Source organism: Rana temporaria, chromosome 3 (assembly GCF_905171775.1).
Source record: "Rana temporaria chromosome 3, aRanTem1.1, whole genome shotgun sequence".
NCBI classification, from domain to species: Eukaryota; Metazoa; Chordata; class Amphibia; order Anura; family Ranidae; genus Rana; species Rana temporaria.
Window position 1 is genome coordinate 448,494,096 of NC_053491.1, and position 20,524 is coordinate 448,514,619.

The 20,524-nt window shown below is 48.8% G+C and overlaps 1 protein-coding gene across 3 annotated transcripts in view; it reads left to right on the top strand.

The window, feature by feature from the left end:
- Positions 1–5,413: 5,413 nt before the first annotated feature.
- BRME1 (break repair meiotic recombinase recruitment factor 1) overlaps positions 5,414–20,524 on the top strand; it is a 51,255-nt gene continuing 36,144 nt past the window's right edge. For all 3 annotated transcript variants that reach the window (XM_040346605.1, XM_040346603.1, XM_040346604.1), the window contains exons 1-2: positions 5,414–5,447; positions 18,958–20,189. In XM_040346605.1, the coding sequence (XP_040202539.1) occupies positions 5,423–5,447; positions 18,958–20,189 (1,257 nt within the window). In that variant the 5' untranslated portion in view covers positions 5,414–5,422. The remainder of the gene's footprint in view (positions 5,448–18,957; positions 20,190–20,524) is intronic.

The following is a 20,524-nucleotide window of genomic DNA, read 5'->3' on the forward strand; positions in this document are numbered from 1 at the left end:
AGTGGTATCGTAAGCCAGCAAAGCCAGCCCCTAAGTCTGCCTTATGAAGGGGCGCCCCCACCCACAAAGGTGGGGGGAAGGCTTCGTCTTTTTGCGGAGGTTTGGGAAGCCGATATCCCCGACAGATGGGTCCGGTCTTCCGTGGCCACAGGCTACAGATTAGAGTTTCTAAAGTTTCCTCCACCTCATTATCAGGAGTCAAGGGTACCGAGCGATCCAACAAAAGAGGCCTCTTTACTGGCGGCGTTGGATCATCTGCTTTGCCAGGGCGTGATAGTAGAAGTACCAGCCCAAGAGCAAGGGCTAGGGTTCTACTCCAATCTGTTTACCGTTCCAAAGCCCAATGGCGATGTCAGGCCAATTTTGGACCTAAAGGGTTTAAACGTTTACCTAAGGGTTCGTTCTTTCCGGATGGAATCTGTTCGGTCAGCAGCCGCCGCACTCCAGAAGGACGACTTTCTGGCGTCCATAGACATAAAGGATGCTTACCTTCATGTGCCAATTTTTCAGCCACATCAAAGATTTCTCCGCTTTACAGTGGCCCAGTGTCATTTCCAATTTGTGGCACTCCCTTTCGGGCTGGCTACGGCCCCCCGGGTATTCACAAAGGTCCTAGCTCCGATCCTAGCCAACCTAAGGGTCCAAGGGGTCACGGTCCTAGCCTACCTGGACGACCTCCTAGTCATAGATCACTCATCTCCTTGCCTGGAACGAGCAGTGGCCCTCACGGTTCAGTACCTCGAGAGGTTCGGTTGGATCCTAAACCGAGAAAAATCAGCATTCCAACCCACAAGACGGTTGGAATACCTCGGCATGACGTTAGACACAGAACAGCAAAGAGTGTTCCTGCCTCTAGTAAAGGTCGAGGCCATCAAAGACTTGATCCATCTGGTTCTAAGCAAAAAAGAACCAACTATTCGCCTATGTATGCGACTACTAGGCAAGCTAGTGGCCACGTTCGAGGCGGTACCTTACGCTCAAAGCCACACTCGCATCCTACAGGCAGCCATTCTGTCAGCATGGAGCAAGAGGCCACAGGCCTTGGAATTTCCTTTGCCACTCTCATCAAGAGTCCGGCAAAGTCTGTGCTGGTGGTTAAATCCTCAGAATCTACTGAAGGGAAAATCTTTCAGCCCCGTGGCCTGGAAGATAGTGACCACAGATGCCAGCCTGAGGGGCTGGGGAGCGATCTTGGATGGTTGCACTCGCCAAGGTACTTGGGCACAGGCGGAGAGGCAGTTACCCATCAATATCTTGGAGCTCAGAGCTGCTCGGCTAGCCCTCGAGGCTTGGACAGCCAAATTGCAGGGGTTCCCGGTGAGGATACAATCGGACAATGCCACAGCTGTGGCATATATAAACCACCAAGGGGGAACCAAGAGTCAGGCAGCTCAGAGAGAGGTGAGCTTGATTTTCCAGTGGGCAGAAGCTCATGTGCCCTGCATATCGGCAATATTCATTCCCGGGGTGGACAACCTGCAGGCAGACTTCTTGAGTCGTCAGACTCTGTCACCAGGGGAATGGTCTCTGCATCCGCAAATTTTTCAGATAATCTGCCACAGGTGGGGAATGCCGGACGTGGATATCATGGCATCGAGATTCAACAAGAAGCTAGACAGGTTCATGTCCCGGACACGGGACCCTATGGCCTGCGGAGCCGATGCGTTGGTTTGCCCTTGGCATCAGTTCAAACTTCTTTATGCCTTTCCCCCCGCTACAGTTGCTACCCCGCCTGTTACGCAGGATCAGGGTGGAGCACAAACCAGTCATCCTGGTAGCTCCAGCATGTCCCAGAAGGGCATGGTACTCACTAATCCTAAAGATGTCAGTGGGAGATCCTTGGACGCTTCCTCTACGGCCAGACCTACTCTCGCAAGGCCCGATCCTCCACCCTGCATTACGGCATCTAAATTTGACGGCCTGGCGGCTGAATCCCTGATTCTCAGGGGTAGAGGGCTGTCTAAGCAGGTAATCTCTACCCTGATCAGGGCTAGAAAGCTGGTTTCCAGGGTGATTTATTACAGGGTCTGGAAGGCCTACGTAGGCTGGTGTGAGTCCAAGAAATGGCTTTCCCGCAAGTATACCATTGATCGAGTGTTAAGTTTTCTCCAGCTAGGAGTGGATAAAGGCCTGGCATTAAGCACAATCAAAGGACAGATTTCAGCTTTGTCAGTGTGGTTTCAGAGGCCGCTGGCCACCCACTCGCTGGTTAAGACCTTCATTCAGGGGGTCTTACGTATTAATCCTCCGGTGAAGTCGCCACTTTGTCCGTGGGACTTGAATCTTGTTCTGTCAACTCTACAGAAACAACCCTTTGAGCCGTTGGCTGAAGTTCCTTTGGTGTTACTAACAAGGAAGTTGGTATTTCTGGTCGCCATAGTTTCCGCCAGAAGAGTGTCAGAATTGGCAGCCTTATCTTGTAAGGAGCCATATCTTATTCTGCATAAGGACAGGGTGGTTCTCCGTCCTCATCCTTCCTTTTTACCAAAGGTTATATCCAGTTTTCACCTGAATCAGGACTTGGTATTACCATCCTTTTTTCCGAAGCCCACTTCCAGAAAGGAAGGGTTGCTGCATACCTTGGATATCGTCAGGACCATGAAGGCCTATCTTAAAGCTACAGAGAAGATTCGGAAAACAGATGTGTTGTTCATTCTACCGGATGGGCCCAAGAAAGGGCAGGCAGCTGCAAAATCCACCATCTCGAGGTGGATTAAACAGTTAATTACTCAGGCCTACGGCTTGAAGAGGTTGCCTCCTCCTTTGTCAGTAAAGGCTCATTCTACCAGGGCCATGGGCGCCTCCTGGGCAGCACATCATCAGATCTCTATGGCTCAAGTATGCAAGGCGGCAACCTGGTCTTCAGTCCACACGTTTACAAAATTTTACCAGGTGGACGTAAGAAGGAATACAGATACAGCCTTTGGGCAGGCAGTGCTGCGCGCTGCGATTTAAGACCCTCAGAATCGGGGGCACCCTTGAGTTAAAATTTAAATTTAAGTTAATTTTTCTCGACTAAGTTGGATTTATTATTATTTGAGAGTATCTCTGAATTAAATCCTTGTGTCTTGGGAAGATTTCTCCCTCCCCTCAGTAAAGCATTGCTTTGGGACATCCCACATAGTAATGAATATGCCGCTCTGTGTCCCGTGATGTACGAGAAAGAAAAAGGGATTTTTAATACAGCTTACCTGTAAAATCCTTTTCTTGGAGTACATCACGGGACACAGAGCTCCCACCCCTCTTATGGGAAACATTTTGGGAGGCATACTGCTTGCTACAAAACTGAGGTACTCCTCCTATGGGAGGGGGTTATATAGGGAGGGGCATTTCCTGTTTGAGATTGCCAGTGTCCATCACCTGAAGGTACTCCATATAACCCATATAGTAATGAATATGCCGCTCTGTGTCCCGTGATGTACTCCAAGAAAAGGATTTTACAGGTAAGCTGTTATAAAAATCCCTTTTTTGCGATTCGGCACTGTGCCGCTTTAACAGACAATTGCGCGGTCGTGCGACGTGGCTCCCAAACAAAATTGTCTTTTTTCCCACAAATAGAGCTTTCTTTTGGTGGTATTTGATCACCTCTGCGGTTTTTATTTTTTGCGCTATAAACAAAAATAGAGCGACAATTTTGAAAAAAATGCAATATTTTTTACTTTTTGCTATAATAAATATCCCCCAAAAATATATATATATATATAAAAAAAGGCCGATACGTATTCTTCTACCTATTTTTGGTAAAAAAAAATCGCAATAAGCATTTATTGATTGGTTTGCGCAAAAGTTATAGCGTCTACAAAATAGGGGATAGTTTTATGGCATTTATAATTAAAGTGGAGGTTCACCCAAAAAGTTAATTTTTAACATTAGATTGAGGCTCGTTTTGTGAAGGGGAATCGGGTAGTTTTTTTAAATCGAAGCAGTACTTACCGTTTTAGAGAGCGATCTTCTCTGCCGCTTCCGGGTATGGGCTGCGGGACTGGGCGTTCCTATTTGATTGACAGGCTTCCGACGTTCGCATACATCGCGTCACGATTTTCCAAAAGTAGCCGAACGTCGGTGCGCACCGACGTTCGGCTTCTTTCGGCTACTCGTGACGCGATGTATGCGACCGTCGGAAGACTGTCAATCAAATAGGAACGCCCAGTCCCGCAGCCCATACCCGGAAGCGGCGGAGAAGATCGCTCTCTAAAACGGTAAGTACTGCTTCTATTTTTAAAAAACACCCGATTCCCCTTCACAAAATGAGCCTCAATTTAATGTTAAAAATAAATTTTTTTACTAGTAATGGCGGCGATCAGCGATTTTTATCGTGACTGCGACATTATGGCGGACACTTTTGACACCATTTTGGGACCATTGTCATTTTTACAGCGGACAGTGCTATAAAAATGCACTGATTACTGTGAAAATGTCACTGGCAGTGAAGGGGTTAACCTGTAGGGGGCGCGGAAGGGGTTAAGGGACTGATTCTTACTGTGTGGGGGGGGCGTGGCTTGGCATGTGACATCACTGATCATCCTTCCCTATGACAGGGAACAGACGATCAGTGACAGGTTCTAACGTCAGCTTGTTCATGTGGAAACTGATTGGTTACTATGTAGAGCTGCTCCACATTCTGGACTCTCCAGTTTCATAGCTAGATTCAGGTAGAGTTAGGCCGGCGTATCAGTAGATACGCCGACCTAACTCAGAATCTGCGCTGTCCTAAGTTTAAGTGTATTCTCAAACTGAGATACACGTAAACCTAGCTAAGATACGACAGCCTGCGCCGTCCTATCTTAGGGTGCAATATTTAGGCTGGCCGCTAGGTGGCGCTTCCATTGAGTTCGGCGTAGAATATGTAAATGACTAGATACGCCTATTCACGAACGTACGTGCGCCCGTCGCAGTAAAGATACACCGTTTACCTAAGGCGTTTTCAGGCGTAAAGTTATTCCATCAAATAGCTGGACTAGTCAATGTTAAGTATGGCCGTCGTTCCTGCGTCAAAATTTTTACGTAGTTTGCGTAAGTCGTCTGTGAATAGGGCTGGATGTAATTTATGTTCATGTCGAAACCAATACGTTCTTGCAGCGTACTTTGCGCAATACACACTGGGATATGTACATGGACGGCGCATGCGCCGTTTGTTAAAAACGTCAATCACGTCGGGTCACGAGTCATTAACATAAAACACGCCCCCCTGTTCCTCATTTGAATTAGGCGCGCTTACGCCGGCCCCATTTACGATACGCCGCCGTAAGTTAGGAGGCAAGTGCTTTGTGAATACAGAACTTGCCTCTCTGATTTACGGCGGCGTAGCGTATATGCGTTACGCTACGCCGCCTCAAAGTTAAGCCAGTCTTTGTGAATCAGCTGTTTGTATGAGAGGATGGTAATGATGTTTTCTCTCTCTTGTTGTAGATACGGAAGAAAGATGAGGAAGAAGAAGAAGGAGAGCCGTTAGTGTATTCTACAATATGACCTCTTGTCTCCGGACACCTTTATCTTTTCATGTGTAGCAGATGTAGCAGTTTATCTTTTTATCTTTTTATCTGATAAAGCTGGCCATGCACTGAGCAAACTTCCAGCAGCCAATCAGATGCAGCCGCTGTTTGGGTATTCAGCTGTCAGAATATAAGAGAGCCCAGCATGGTGATTTGTCCCTCCACGCTGTCAGGCTAGGTTCACATTGATGCGGCTCTGTGAGCCGTGTTTTGCGCAGTCACTTCAGCTCGTTCATTTAACCACTTAAGCCCCGGACCATGTTGCTGGTCAAAGACCAGAGCACTTTTTGCGATTCGGCACTGCGTCGCTTTAACTGACAATTGCGCGGTCGTGCGACGTGGCTCCCAAACAAAATTGGCGTCCTTTTTCCCCCACAAATAGAGCTTTCTTTTGGTGGTATTTGATCACCTCTGCGGTTTTTAGTTTTTGCGCTATAAACAAAAATAGAGCGACAATTTTCAAAAAAAATAATATTTTTTTACTTTTTGCTATAATAAATATCCCCCAAAAATATTTTAAAAAAATGTTTTTTCCTCAGTTTAGGCCGATACGTATTCTTCTACCTATTTTTCGTAAAAAAAAATAATCGCAATAAGCGTTTATTGATTGGTTTGCGCAAAAGTTATAGCGTTTACAAAATAGGGGGTAGTTTTATGGCATTTTTATTAATATTTTTTTTTTACTGGTAATGGCGGCGATCAGCGATTTTTTTTTCGGTACTGCGACATTATGGCGGACACTTTTGACACATTTTTGGGACCATTGGCACTTTTATAGCGATCAGTGCTATAAAAATGCATTGATTACTATAAAAATGCCACTGGCAGGGAAGGGGTTAACACTAGGGGGGTGAGGAAGGGGTTAAGTATGTTCCCTGGGTGTGTTCTAACTGTAGGGGGGGTGGGACTGACTTGGGGAAATGACTGATCGCTGTTCATACATTGTATGAACAGACGGTCAGGCATTTCTCCCCTGACAGGACCGGGAGCTGGGTGTTTACACACACAGCTCCCGGTCCCCGCTCTGTAATGAGCGATCGCGGGTGCCCGGCGGTGATCGCGACCGCCGGGCACGCGCGCGGGAGTCAGGAGCAAGCGGGGGGCGCTTCAAGAGCCAACGTTATACTACGGGCTCTCGCGCAGGAGAGCCGACCTGCCGCCGTAGAACTGCGGCGGCTGGTCGGCATGTAGTTAAATGGACTGCTGTGCCTCCTGAAACACAGGGAAAGGGTCTCTGTGGCTTTTTTGTCGGAATCGCAGCTCGCACGGGAACCGCAAGAACAGTGCCGGAACGACTTCCAGTGCATGCGGCGTGGCAGGATTAATGACACCCACACAAATCTCCTGTGTTTTCCTGTGCGGGGGGTTGCGGTTGTGGGAGCAGGCACGGTCCCGCAGCGGCAATCACCCGATGTGAACATAGCCTAAGAGCCAGGTTCACACAGGGGCGACCTGTCAGGTGACTCAGCCGCCTGACAAGTCGCAGTCCGCTCTATTCAATGGTATCGTTCTAATAGAAGAGTGACGCAAGTTGTTCCGACTTAGACCCCTTTAAAAATAGCGCTACTATACCGCTTGAAAAACTCCTGCCCAGCAACCTGAATGTGAAAGCCGGAGGGCTTTCGCACTGAGGCGATGCACTGGCAGGAGAGAAAAAAATCTCCTGCAAGCAGCATCTTTGGAGCGGTGAGAGGAGCTTGCGCCGTCGTATCGTAGGGTGCAATATTTAGGCTGGCCGCTAGGTGGCGCTTCCATTGAGTTCGGCGTAGAATATGTAAATCACTAGATACGCCTATTCACGAACGTACGTCCGCCCGTCGCAGTAAAGATACGCCGTTTCCGTAAGAGATAGGCCGCCTAAAGATAAACATGCTCCCTAGGTGGCGTAGCCAATGTTAAGTATGGCCGTCGTTCCCGCGTCGAAATTTGAAAATTTTACGTCATTTGCGTAAGTCGTCCGTGAATAGGGCTGGACGTAATTTCCGTCCACGTCGAAACCAATACGTCCTTGCGGCGTACTTTGCCGCAATGCACACTGGGATATGTACACAGACGGCGCATGCGCCGTTCGTAAAAAACGTCAATCACGTCTGGTCACCCCCCCATTAACATAAAACACGCCCCCTCAGTCTAATTTGAATTAGGCGCGCCTACGCCGGCCACATTTACGCTACGCCGCCGTAACTTAGCAGGCAAGTACTTTGGGCCAGATTCACAGAAAAAGTACGCCGGAGTATCTGCTGATACTCCGGCGTACTTTCAAATTTCCCACGTCGTATCTTAATTTGTGATTCACAAACAAGATACAACGGCATTTGGCTAAGATCCGACAGGCGTACGCCTTCGGATCTTAGGATGCAATACTTCGGCCGCCGCTGGGTGGAGTTCGCGTCGTTTTCCAGAGTCGGGTATGCAAATTAGCTTTTATGGCGATCCACGAAGGTACGCGCGTTCGTTACGTCATCGCTAGTCGGTTTTTTCCTGTCGTAAAGTTACGGCTGCTATTGAGGTGGTGTAACAATAGACAGCCCATGTTAAAGTATGGCCGTCGTTCCCGCGTCGAATTTCAATTTTTTTTTTGCGTAAGACGTCCGGGAATACGAAACGACGTAATGCACGTCGCCGTTCAAAACATTACGTCGGGGCGACGTCATTTCGCGCAAAGCACGGTGGGAAATTTTTGCACGGAGCATGCGCAGAACGTTCGGCGCGGGAGCACGCCTAATTTAAATGGTACACGCACCATTTGAATTAGGCGGGCTTGCGCCGGACGGCTTTACGTTACACCGCCGTAAGTTTACACGCAAGTGCTTGGTGAATCAGGCACTTGCGCTGAAAACTTGCGGCGGTGTAACGTAAAGACGATACGTTACGCCGCCGCGATTCTTTATGAATCTGGCCCTTTGTGAATACAGTACTTGCCTAGCTAACTTACGGCGGCGTAGTGTAAATACGATACGCTACGCCGCAGCAAAGATGCGGCGGGAGACTTGAATCCAGCTGATAGTGTTTACCAAGCTTTAGTATGGATGGAGGAATCTGTTGGATTTCTTTTGATTAGCCTGCAGGCTAAATAAAAGAAATCTGATGTATAGCCATCCTGACACTTCTATGCTGAAAGACCCCTGCTCAACTAATCATTTATCAACATCATGTAAAAAAAATAATAATATGCTAAATAAATTATAAAAAAATACCCTTGCAGTGGTTCATAATACAAACCCATCCCCCGGGTCAGCTGTCAAAATACAATAGGCACAGTAGGAGATTCATCCATATGACCTGTCTTGCATGGATGAGGGATTCTGTGTATGACCAGCTTGGAAGATTTCCACTAGAATTTTTGCCCCCCCCCACCCTTCAAAAAAAAAGTTCAATTTTTAGCTCCAGTAACAGTTGACTTTTTAAATTCACCTTAAAGTGATTCTAAAGGCAAAAGTTTTTTTTTACCTTAACACACTCTCTGCATTAAAGCAAAGAAAACTTCCAATAGCAACCCCCCCCAGCCCCACCTTAAAGTGGTTCTAAAACCTCAAGGTTGAAAAAACTTTTCTGCTGCAGGATCCTCCCCAGCCCCCTCTTATTCTTTCCTGAGCCCGATCCGGTCCAGCGACGTGCATGAGATGAGAGCAGCGGCTCTCGCTGCTGTCTCCCTCCTCAGTGGGTAGATTGATAGCATTGGCTCTTGCTGCTGTCAATCAAATGCTGTGATTTGGTGCGGCGGGGCTGAGTTGCCTGGTCTGTATCAATAGACGCAGACAGGGCGGCTTGGAAGCGAGGCTGCACGGGTGCTCCCATGAAAAGCAGCGTCAAAAACTGTCTCTCCACTTTATCCAAAACTAAAAAAAAGTTTTGCCTTTAGTTATATTTTACGTTTATATCCAGTCAGAAAGAACTTTGGACAATATAGTTGGTGATTGTAACATATGTGACCAAGTTTGAATTTTTTTCTGAAACCCTAACACTGCATTCACACCTCCGCGACAAGTAACGCCGCGTACGCTGCGTATTTTGCCGCGAATAGTGTAACTTTTTTTTTTTTTTTTACAAATCCTTCCCATTGCTTTGTATGGCCGAACGCCAATGCCGCCTGAAAAAAAGGGTCCGGGACTTTTTTTCAGGCGGCAGGCGGCAGGCGTCTATGAGATGTGAACCATCTCATAGACAGCAATGGGAATTCTCCCCTCCAGCGGCACGAGCGTCCGGCGTCGGGCATTTTGTCGCGGAGGTGTGAATGGGGCCTTAGGCCAGGGGTCTCCAAACTTTTCAAAGGGCCAGTTTATTGTCCTTCAGAATTCAGGAGAGCCGGATTGTGGCCAGCGGGGGCAGAAAATGTCCCGGGGCCAGAGTCAGATAGGTGAGCGGATCTTTAGATCTCATTTACGTTACGCCGCCGCAAGTTTTTGAGGCAAGCGCTTTATTCAGAAAGCACTTGCCTGTAAACTTGCAGCGGTGTATCGTAAATCCCCCGGCGGAATTCAAATTCCGCGGGTAGGGGGCGTGCAAAATTTAAATCAGGCGTGTCCCCGCGCCAAACGAACTGCGCATGCGCCGTCTGTAAAATTTCCCAGCGTGCATTGCTCTAAATGACGTCGCTAGGACGTCATTGGTTTAGACGTGAACATAAATTACGTCCATCCGTATTCGCAAACAACTTACGCAAACGACGTAAAAAATTCAAAACTCGGCGCGGGAACGACGGCCATACTTAACATAGGATACGCTGCACATAGCAGGGGTAACTTTACGACGGAAAAAGCCGAACGCAAACGACGTAAAAAAAATGCGCCGGGCGGTCATTCGTTTCTGAATCGGCGGAAATCCTCATTTGCATATTCGTTGCGTAAAAAAAACAAAACGCCACCTAGCGGCCGGCCTGGAATTGCAGCCTAAGATCCGACGGTGTAAGACACTTACACCTGTCGGATCTTAGGGATATCTATGCGTAACTGATTCTCTGAATCAGTCGCATAGATACGACCGGCAGAACTCAGAGATACGACGGAGTATCAGGAGATACACCGTCGTATCTCTTTCTGAATCTGCCCCAAGGTGTTCTGCCGATAAGTGCCCCCTCGGCGGATTATGCCCCCCCTGTACTGCGCATGCCTCCGAAAATAGCCGAACATGCGGCGCCTGCGTGGACCTCGCTGTAAGTGGCCAGTCGGCCTCACGTCCTCGCTTCGCCCGGCCTCCTGGCTCTTTTTTTTAACATCCTCCATGTCCATGGGAATGATAAGGAATGAGCCTGGATGTCAGAAGCGTGCGCAGGCGCCATCTAGAGCTACATGTTTAGCAATTTTCAGAGGCAAGCGCCGCGCCTGCGCAGTACAGGGGGGGGGGGGCATAATCCGCCGGGGGACCTTTTTCGGCAAGACACCTGGACTTGAATCAGTAAGAATAAATATGGCCTCAGGGTTGGTGGTCATTAGGAGGGGGAGTAATGCCCCTATCAGTCGGGGGAATAGTATGCCATGATTGGTATCAGTGGAAGAAATAGTCCCCCCTTGTTGCTGTCAGTGGGATAATAAGCGTTTATTGATTGGTTTGCGCAAAAGTTATAGCGTTTACAAAATAGGGGGTAGTTTTATGGCATTTTTATTAATATTTTTTTTTTACTAGTAATGGCGCATCATCGATTTTTTTTCGGTACTGCGACATTATGGCGGACACTTCGGACACTTTTGACACATTTTTGGGACCATTGGCATTTTTATAGCGATCAGTGCTATAAAAATGCATTGATTACTATAAAAATGCCACTGGCAGGGAAGGGGTAAACACTAGGGGGCGAGGAAGGGGTTAAGTATGTTCCCTGGGTGTGTTCTAACTGTAGGGGGGTGGGACTGACTTGGGAAAATGACTGATCGCTGTTCATACATTGTATGAAGAGACGATCAGGCATTTCTCCCCTGACAGGACCGGGAGCTGTGTGTTTACCCACACAGCTCCCGGTCCTCACTCTGTAACGAGCGATCACAGGTGCCCGGCGGTGATCGCGACCGCCAGGCACGCGCGCGGGAGTCAGGAGCGAGCGTGGGGGCGATTCGAGAGCCAACGTTATACTACGTGCTCTCGCGCAGGAGAGCCGACCTGCCGCCGTAGAACTGCGGCGGCTGGTCGGCTTGTAGTTAAATGGACTGCTGTGCCTCCTGAAACACAGGGAAAGGGTCTCTGTGGCTTTTTTGTTGGAATCGCAGCTCGCACTGGAACCGCAAGAACAGTGCTGGAACGACTTCCAGTGCATGCGGCGTGGCAGGATTAATGACACCCACACAAATCTCCTGCGTTTTCCTGTGCGGGGGGTTGCGGCTGTGGGAGCAGGCACGGTCCCGCAGCGGCAATCACCCGATGTGAACATAGCCTAAAAGCCGGTTCACACAGGGGCGACCTGTCAGGTGACTCAGCCGCCTGACAAATCGCAGTCCGCTCTATTCAATGGTATCGTTCTAATAGGAGAGCGACGCAAGTTGTTCCGACTTAGACCCCTTTCACACTGAGGAGTTTTTCAGGCGGTACAGCGCTAAAAATAGCGCTGCTATACCGCCTGAAAAACTCCTGCCCAGCTACCTAAATGTGAAAGCCGGAGGGCTTTCACACTGAGGCGATGCGCTGGCAGGAGAGGAAAAAATCTCCTGTCAGTGGCATCTTTGGAGCGGTGAGAGGAGCGGTATGTATCCCGCTCCTTCCCATTTAAAACAACGGGAAACCGCTGTATTAACCCTTTATCGGCCGCTAGCGGGGTCAATACCGCCCCGCTAGCGGCCAAATCCCGCGGCAAATCTGATGATATAGCAGCGCTATACCGCCACCGCGGCTCCCGCCCCAGTGTGAAAGGGGCCTAAGAAAAAGGTTCCTGTACGACTTTGGGGGTGACTCAGGGCGACTTGCATTGACTTCAATACAGAAGTCATTTTGCAAGTTGCCTCTCAAGTCGTCTTGAGATCGCCTTGCCGAGTCGCCCCCAAAGTCGTGCCGCCCCTGTGTGTGAACCGGCTTTTAAGGGACGTACACACGGGCTGAATATCGTCTGGCATTGGCCGGTTCAATAGAAACCGGCAGACGTTCAGCTGGCTTCTGTCGAAGGGGCATGCCTGGAAAAGGTCTGCCTACCAGCATCCGATCAGCGCTTTCACCCAATGCGCTGACCAGTGTGTTCTGGCGGGGGGGGGGGGCAGGGTGTCAGCAGGGGAGTTAGATGTGCTAACATCACATAGTGCAGCGGCTCCTCCCAAGCTGTTCAGTTATTTTTTTTTAATTCAGCCCGTTGGGTTGAACAAAAAAAAAACAAATATAGGTGGATTCACAGAGAGTTAGGCCGGCGTATCAGTAGATACGCCGACCTAACTCGGAATCTGCGCCGACCTAAGTTTAAGTGTATTCTCAAACTGAGATACACTTAAACCTATCTAAGATACGACGGCTTGCGCCGTCGTATCTTAGGGTGCAATATTTAGGCTGGCCGCTAGGTGGCGCTTCCATTGAGTTCGGCGTAGAATATGTAAATCACTAGATACGCCTATTCACGAACGTACGTCCGCCCGTCGCAGTAAAGATACGCCGTTTCCGTAAGAGATAGGCCGCCTAAAGATAAACATGCTCCCTAGGTGGCGTAGCCAATGTTAAGTATGGCCGTCGTTCCCGCGTCGAAATTTGAAAATTTTACGTCATTTGCGTAAGTCGTCTGTGAATAGGGCTGGACGTAATTTCCGTCCACGTCGAAACCAATACGTCCTTGCGGCGTACTTTGCCGCAATGCACACTGGGATATGTACACAGACGGCGCATGCGCCGTTCGTAAAAAACGTCAATCACGTCTGGTCACCCCCCCATTAACATAAAACACGCCCCCTCAGTCTAATTTGAATTAGGCGCGCCTACGCCGGCAACATTTACGCTACGCCGCCGTAACTTAGCAGGCAAGTACTTTGGGCCAGATTCACAGAAAAAGTACGCCGGAGTATCTGCTGATACTCCGGCGTACTTTCAAATTTCCCACGTCGTATCTTAATTTGTGATTCACAAACAAGATACGACGGCATTTGGCTAAGATCCGACAGGCGTACGCCTTCGGATCTTAGGATGCAATACTTCGGCCGCCGCTGGGTGGAGTTCGCGTCGTTTTCCAGAGTCGGGTATGCAAATTAGCTTTTATGGCGATCCACGAAGGTACGCGCGTTCGTTACGTCATCGCTAGTCGGTTTTTTCCCGTCGTAAAGTTAAGGCTGCTATAGACAGCCCATGTTAAAGTATGGCCGTCGTTCCCGCGTCGAATTTCAATTTTTTTTTTTTTTTGCGTAAGACGTCCGGGAATACGAAACGACGTAATGCACGTCGCCGTTCAAAACATTACGTCGGGGCGACGTCATTTCGCGCAAAGCACGGTGGGAAATTTTTGCACGGAGCATGCGCAGAACGTTCGGCGCGGGAGCACGCCTAATTTAAATGGTACACGCACCATTTGAATTAGGCGGGCTTGCACCGGACGGCTTTACGTTACACCGCCGTAAGTTTACACGCAAGTGCTTGGTGAATCAGGCACTTGCGCTGAAAACTTGCGGCGGTGTAACGTAAAGACGATACGTTACGCCGCCGCGATTCTTTATGAATCTGGCCCTTTGTGAATACAGTACTTGCCTAGCTAACTTACGGCGGCGTAGTGTAAATACGATACACTACGCCGCCGCAAAGATGCGGCGGGATACTTGAATCCAGCTAATAGTGTTTACCAAGCTTTAGTATGGATGGAGGAATCTGTTGGATTTCTTTTGATTAGCCTGCAGGCTGAATAAAAGAAATCTGATGTATAGCCATCCTGACACTTCTATGCTGAAAGACCCCTGCTCAACTAATCATTTATCAACATCATGTAAAAAAATAATAATAATATGCTAAATAAATTATAAAAAAATACCCTTGCAGTGGTTCATAATACAAACCCATCCCCCCGGGCCAGCTGTCAAAATACAATAGGCACAGTAGGAGATTCATCCATATGACCTGTCTTGCATGGATGAGGGATTCTGTGTATGACCAGCTTGGAAGATTTCCACTAGAATAAAGGCTCTTCCACACGGAGCGGATCCGTAATTGATCCGCTCCGTTAGCCCGTTTGGCTCAGCGGGGATTCCTCCGTAATCCCCACTGAGCTGTCGGCGTGCAGAGACCGCCCTGTCTCTCCTCCGCTCTCCCCTATGGGGAATCGGATGAATACGGACCGTCTGTCCGTATTCATGCGATCCGTTCCGCCGGACGGAAGAAAAATAGGGTTTTCTTCCGTCCGCAAAAGCGGATCTTTGCGGACGCGGATGGTTGCGAACGTTAGCGGATGCATCATCTGCTAACGTCTGCAATCCCATAGCGATACATTACAAGTCCGTAAACGGACTTGTAATAAACGGACCGTTTGTCCGTACGTGTGAAAGGGCCCTTAGTTGACAGGAATTGAAACCCCTTTATTCCAAATGAAAAAAATGTTGACTTTTTAAATTCACCTTAAAGTGATTCTAAAGGCAAAAGTTTTTTTTTACCTTAACACACTCTCTGCATTAAAGCAAAGAAAACTTCCAATAGCAACCCCCCCAGCCCCACCTTAAAGTGGTTCTAAAACCTCAAGGTTAAAAAAACGTTTCTGCTGCAGGATCCCCCCCAGCCCCCTCCTATTCTTTCCTGAGCCCGATCCGGTCCAGCGACGTGCACGAGAGCAGCGGCTCTCGCTGCTGTCTCCCTCCTCAGTGGGTAGATTGATAGCATTGGCTCTTGCTACTGTCAATCAAATGCTGTGATTTGGTGCGGCGGGGCTGAGTTGCCTGGTCTGTATCAATAGACGCAGACAGGGCGGCTTGGAAGCGAGGCTGCACGGGTGCTCCCATGGAAAGCGGCGTTAAAAACTTGCTCTCCACTTTATCCAAAACGAAAAAAACTTTTGCCTTTAGTTATATTTTAAGTTTATATCCATTCAGAAAGAACTTTGGACAATATAGTTGGTGATTGTAACATTTGTGACCAAGTTTTAATTTTTTTCTGAAACCCTAACACTGCATTCACACCTCCGCGACAAGTAACGCCGCGTATGCGGCGTATTTTGCCGTGAATAGTGTAACTTTTTTTATTTTTTACAAATCCTTCCCATTGCTTTGTATGGCCGAACGCCAATGCCGCCTGAAAAAAAGGGCCCGGGACTTTTTTTCAGGCGGCAGGCGTACGGCGTCTATGAGATGTGAACCATCTCATAGACAGCAATGGGAATTCTCCCCTCCAGCGGCACGAGCGTCCGGCGTCGGGCGTTTTGTCGCGGAGGTGTGAATGGGGCCTTAGGCCAGGGGTCTACAAACTTTTCAAAGGGCCAGTTTATTGTCCTTCAGAATTCAGGAGAGCTGGATTGTGGCCAGCAGGGGCAGAAAATGTCCCGGGGCCAGATTCAGATAGGTGAGCGGATCTTTAGATCCGCGTAACCTATCTCATTTACGTTACGCCGCCGCAAGTTTTTGAGGCAAGTGCTTTATTCAGAAAGCACTTGCCTGTAAACTTACGGCAGTGTATCGTAAATAACCCCGGCGGAATTCAAATTCCGCGGGTAGGGGGCGCTGTCCGTAAAATTTCCCAGCGTGCATTGCTCTAAATGACGTCGCTAGGTTTCGACGTGAACGTAAATTACGTCCATCCGTATTCGCGAACGACTTACGCAAACGACGTAAAAAAATCAAAACTCGGCGCGGGAACGACGGCCATACTCAACATAGGATACGCGGCACATAGCAGGGGTAACTTTACGAAGGAAAAAGCCAAACGCAAACGACGTAAAAAAAATGCGCCGGGCGGTCATTCGTTTCTAAATCGGCGTAAATCCTCATTTGCATATTCGTCGCGTAAAAAAAACGAAACGCCACCTAGCGGCCGGCCTGGAATTGCAGCCTAAGATCCGACGGTGTAAGACACTTACACCTGTCGGATCTTAGGGATATCTATGCGTAACCTGATTCTATGAATCAGTCGCATAGATACGACGGCCGGACTCAGAGATACGACGGCGTATCAGGAGATACACCGTCGTATCTCTTTCTGAATCTGCCCCAAGGTGTTCTGCCGATAAGTGCCCCCCCGGCGGATTATGCCCCCCCTGTACTGCGCATGCCTCCGAAAATAGCCGAACATGCGGCGCCTGCGTGGACCTCGCTGTAAGTGGCCAGTCGGCCTCGCGTCCTCGCTTCGCCCAGCCTCCTGGCTCTTTTTTTTATCATCCTCCATGTCCATGGGAATGATAAGGAATGAGCCTGGATGTCAGAAGCGTGCGCAGGCGCCATCTAGAGCTACATGTTCAGCAATTTTCGGAGGCAAGCGCAGCGCCTGCGCAGTACAGGGGGGGGGGGCATAATCCGCCGGGGGACCTTTTTTGGTAAAACACCTGGACTTGTATCAGTGAGAATAAATATGGCCTCAGGGTTGGTGGTCAGTAGGAGGGGGAGTAATGCCCCTATCAGTCGGGGGAATAGTATGCCATGATTGGTATCAGTGGAAGAAATAGTCCCCCCTTGTTGCTGTCAGTGGGAGAAATAATGCCTCATATCAGTGACAGAAATAGTGGCCGAAGGGCCAGATAAAGGCAAGCAAAGGGCCACATCTGGCCCTCGGACCGCAGTTTGGAGACCCCTGCTTAAGGCCTCATGAAGACTGCTGCTGGTAAACAGACGTTTAGGAGCAGTTGGGTGTTTTTTTCAGCTGCCCCTGAAATCTCCTCTATGTTATCTTATCAGTACATGTACACAGGGGGGTAGATTCAAAGAGCAATTGCGTCTGCGTAACCATAGTTACGCAGCGCAATTGCTTACCTGCGCCAGCGTTACGAATGCTCCTGATTCAGGAACCTTGTTACGCCGACTGCAGCCTAAGAAATGACTGGCATAAGGCTCCTTATGCCGTCATATCTTAGGCTGCATTCTTACGCAGGCCGCTAGGTGGCGTTCCCGTTGTGGTCAGCGTATAGTATGCAAATTGCATACTAACACCGATTCACAACCCTACGCGAGCCCTGCGTACGCAGTTTGCGTACGTCTGTTTTTGCGTAAGGCTGCCCCTGCTAATAGCAGGGGCAGCCAATGCTACGTATACCCGTCGTTCCCGCGTCGCAAAATTAGAAATTTACATGGTTTGCGTAAGTGAATCGTGAATGGCGCTGGACGCCATTCACGTTCACTTTGAAGCATATGACGTCCTTGCGACGTCATTTACCGCAATGCACGTCGGGAAATTTTCCCAACGGAGCATGCGCACTACGCTCGGCGCGGGAACGCGCCTAATTTAAATGACCCACGCCCCCTACGGGATCATTTAAATTGCGCGCGCTTACGCCGGGCATATTGCCGGAGCACCCACGCAATTTACGGAGCTACTGCTCCGTGAATCAAGGGTAGCGCAGATAATTTGCGGGGGGCGCAGGGCAAAAACGGTGCCCTGCGCCTACGTAAAAACTGCGCAAATCTACCTGAATCTACCCCAGGGTCGTTTATAGTCGTTTCTAGGCAGTTGAGTTTAGAAGCATTTTTTGGAATGCAAAAAAAAGGGGTTCAGGACAGATGTTCAGAGGCATTTGAAACGCCAGATGTTTGTAAACATGGTAACCCACGTTTACCTGCGTTTCTTCCACTGATTGACTATTTTCAATGTAAAAAACAATTCTAAACGCGGCATGTAAACGCGGAACAATAGACATTTTTAAACGTTGGTTACTATCTGTCATGTTAAATCGTTCAGGAGAGGTTTTAAAACGTCCCGTGTACATGAAAGGGGTTGTAAAGGAAAAACATTTTTTTTTCATAATAAGCATCCTTTACCTGCAGACATTCCTCTTTTCACTTCCTCATTGTTCGTGTTTGCTCAGAAGTTGCTCTATTTCTTCTCTGTTCTGTTCACTTCCTGCTTGTCTGATTGTTACTCACCACCGTGAAGGGAGGCTTTACTGCGGTGGTCAGTAACGTGCTCGCCCCCTCCTGGGAACTACATCTGTGCGGCAGGATGATCTCTACGTGTTAGAGACTTTTAAGGAGGTGTGAATTACTGGGTGTGCCGCAATGCATACTGGGAAATGTAGTTCTTACATGAACGAGCGCCGCAAACCAGGAAGTGAATGAGAGAACAGAAACTAGAATGCCGGAGGTGATATAGATGAAGGAATTTAATAGGCATTTACTCGTTTTTTAACAGAATCATTACACTATTCTGTCTGTCTACCTTGCAGACATTAATTTTAGGCAAAAAAAAAATGTTTCCTTTACAACTCCTTGAAGCCTTAATAATAACAATAATATTTTTCTTGTGTTAAGGTTCAGATAATTATTCATTCAATATGCAGTCAAAATTTGGGCCTGCTCTCTCTAGGCTGTTTCATTGTCATTTTATGTCAGACCCACTATGGTTGTGTTGTCACACCTGTCACACAATTCAGATATAACTCTCAGTTCTTTGTCAGGGTTCCGGTGTCCTATCAAAAAGAGTACAGAGACAAGCAACATGGATGCAGATCGGGATCCTTTTCTGCAGCCTCCGGGCCTTCAGGAAACTGCAAACTTTCAGAAGACTACAGGTCCTCAGGAAACTCCAAGCCTTCAGAAGACTCCAGACCGTCAGGAGACTCCAGGCCTTCAGAAGACTCCAGACCATCAGGAGACTCCAGGCCTTCAGAAGACTCCAGACCATCAGGAGACTCCAGGGCTTCAGAAGACTCCAGACCTGGAGACTCTAGACCCTCAAGAGACTCCAGGCCTTCAGAAGACTTCAGACCATCAGGAGACTCCAAGCCTTCAGAAGACTCCAGACCTGGAGACTCTAGACCCTCAAGAGACTCCAGACCTTCTGAAGACTCCAGACTTGGAGACTCCAGACCATCAGGAGACTCCAAGCCTTCAGAAGACTCCAGACCTGGAGACTCTAGACCCTCAAGAGACTTCAGGCCTTCAGAAGACTCCAGACCATCAGGAGACTCCAAGCCTTCAGAAGACTCCAGACCTGGAGACTCTAGACCCTCAAGAGACTCCAGACCTTCTGAAGACTCCAGACTTGGAGACTCCAGACCATCAGGAGACTTCATGCCTTCAAAAGACTCCAGACCCTCAGGAGACTCCAGGCCTTCAGAAGACTCCAGACCTGAAGACTCCAGACCCTCAGGAGACTCCCGACCTTCAGAAGACACCAGACTTGGAGACTCCAGGCCTTCAGAAGACTTCAGGGCTTCAGGTGACTCCAGACCCCCAGGAGACTCCAGGCACATTACAGAATCCAAGCCCTCAGTTGTATCCAGGCTTTCTAAAGACTCCAGGCCCACAGGTGACTCCAGAGATTCAGGAGACCTCAGGCAACCTGAAGACTCCAAGCCCTCATAAGACTATAGACCCTCAGGAGACTTCAGGCCTTCAGAAGACTCCAGGCCCCCAAAAGGCTCCAACCCCTCAGACGACTTCAGATCCTCACAAGACTCCTGTCTCCCAGCCGACTCCAGGTCCTCTGGAGACTCCAGGCTGCCTGCAGACTCCAAGCCCTCAAAAAATTACAGACCCTCGGGAGACTTTTGGCCTTCAGAAGACTCAAGGCAATCAAAAAACAACAGGCCCCAGCACCCAGGACTATGAGAATCCAGGGGAGAACTTGTGTTCCTCTCAGTTGAGGATATCGCAGTGCGATGATGCACAACCTGTGTCTTGGATGGTTAGTTTCTGCTAAGTTATCCTTCCCATATTGGTGATCAAGTTATACTAAACTCCCCCTGAAACCTCCCCCTGTCAGAATACAATAGCGCAGCAGGAGACATTCCCCCATCAACACTGACTGTGTTAATGGGGCAATCAAGCAATTTTCTTTCCTGCAACCCAGGGTTGACGGAAACAAAATTGTATTATGTATGGCTTGCTTAAAGTGGTTGTAAACCCTTTAAAAAATGTTATGCTACAGGTAAGCCTATATTAACGCTAGCCTGTAGCTACCCAGGATATCTCCTAAACCTGCACGGTTTAGGAGATATCCCCCTGGGGCAAACTAAAGCA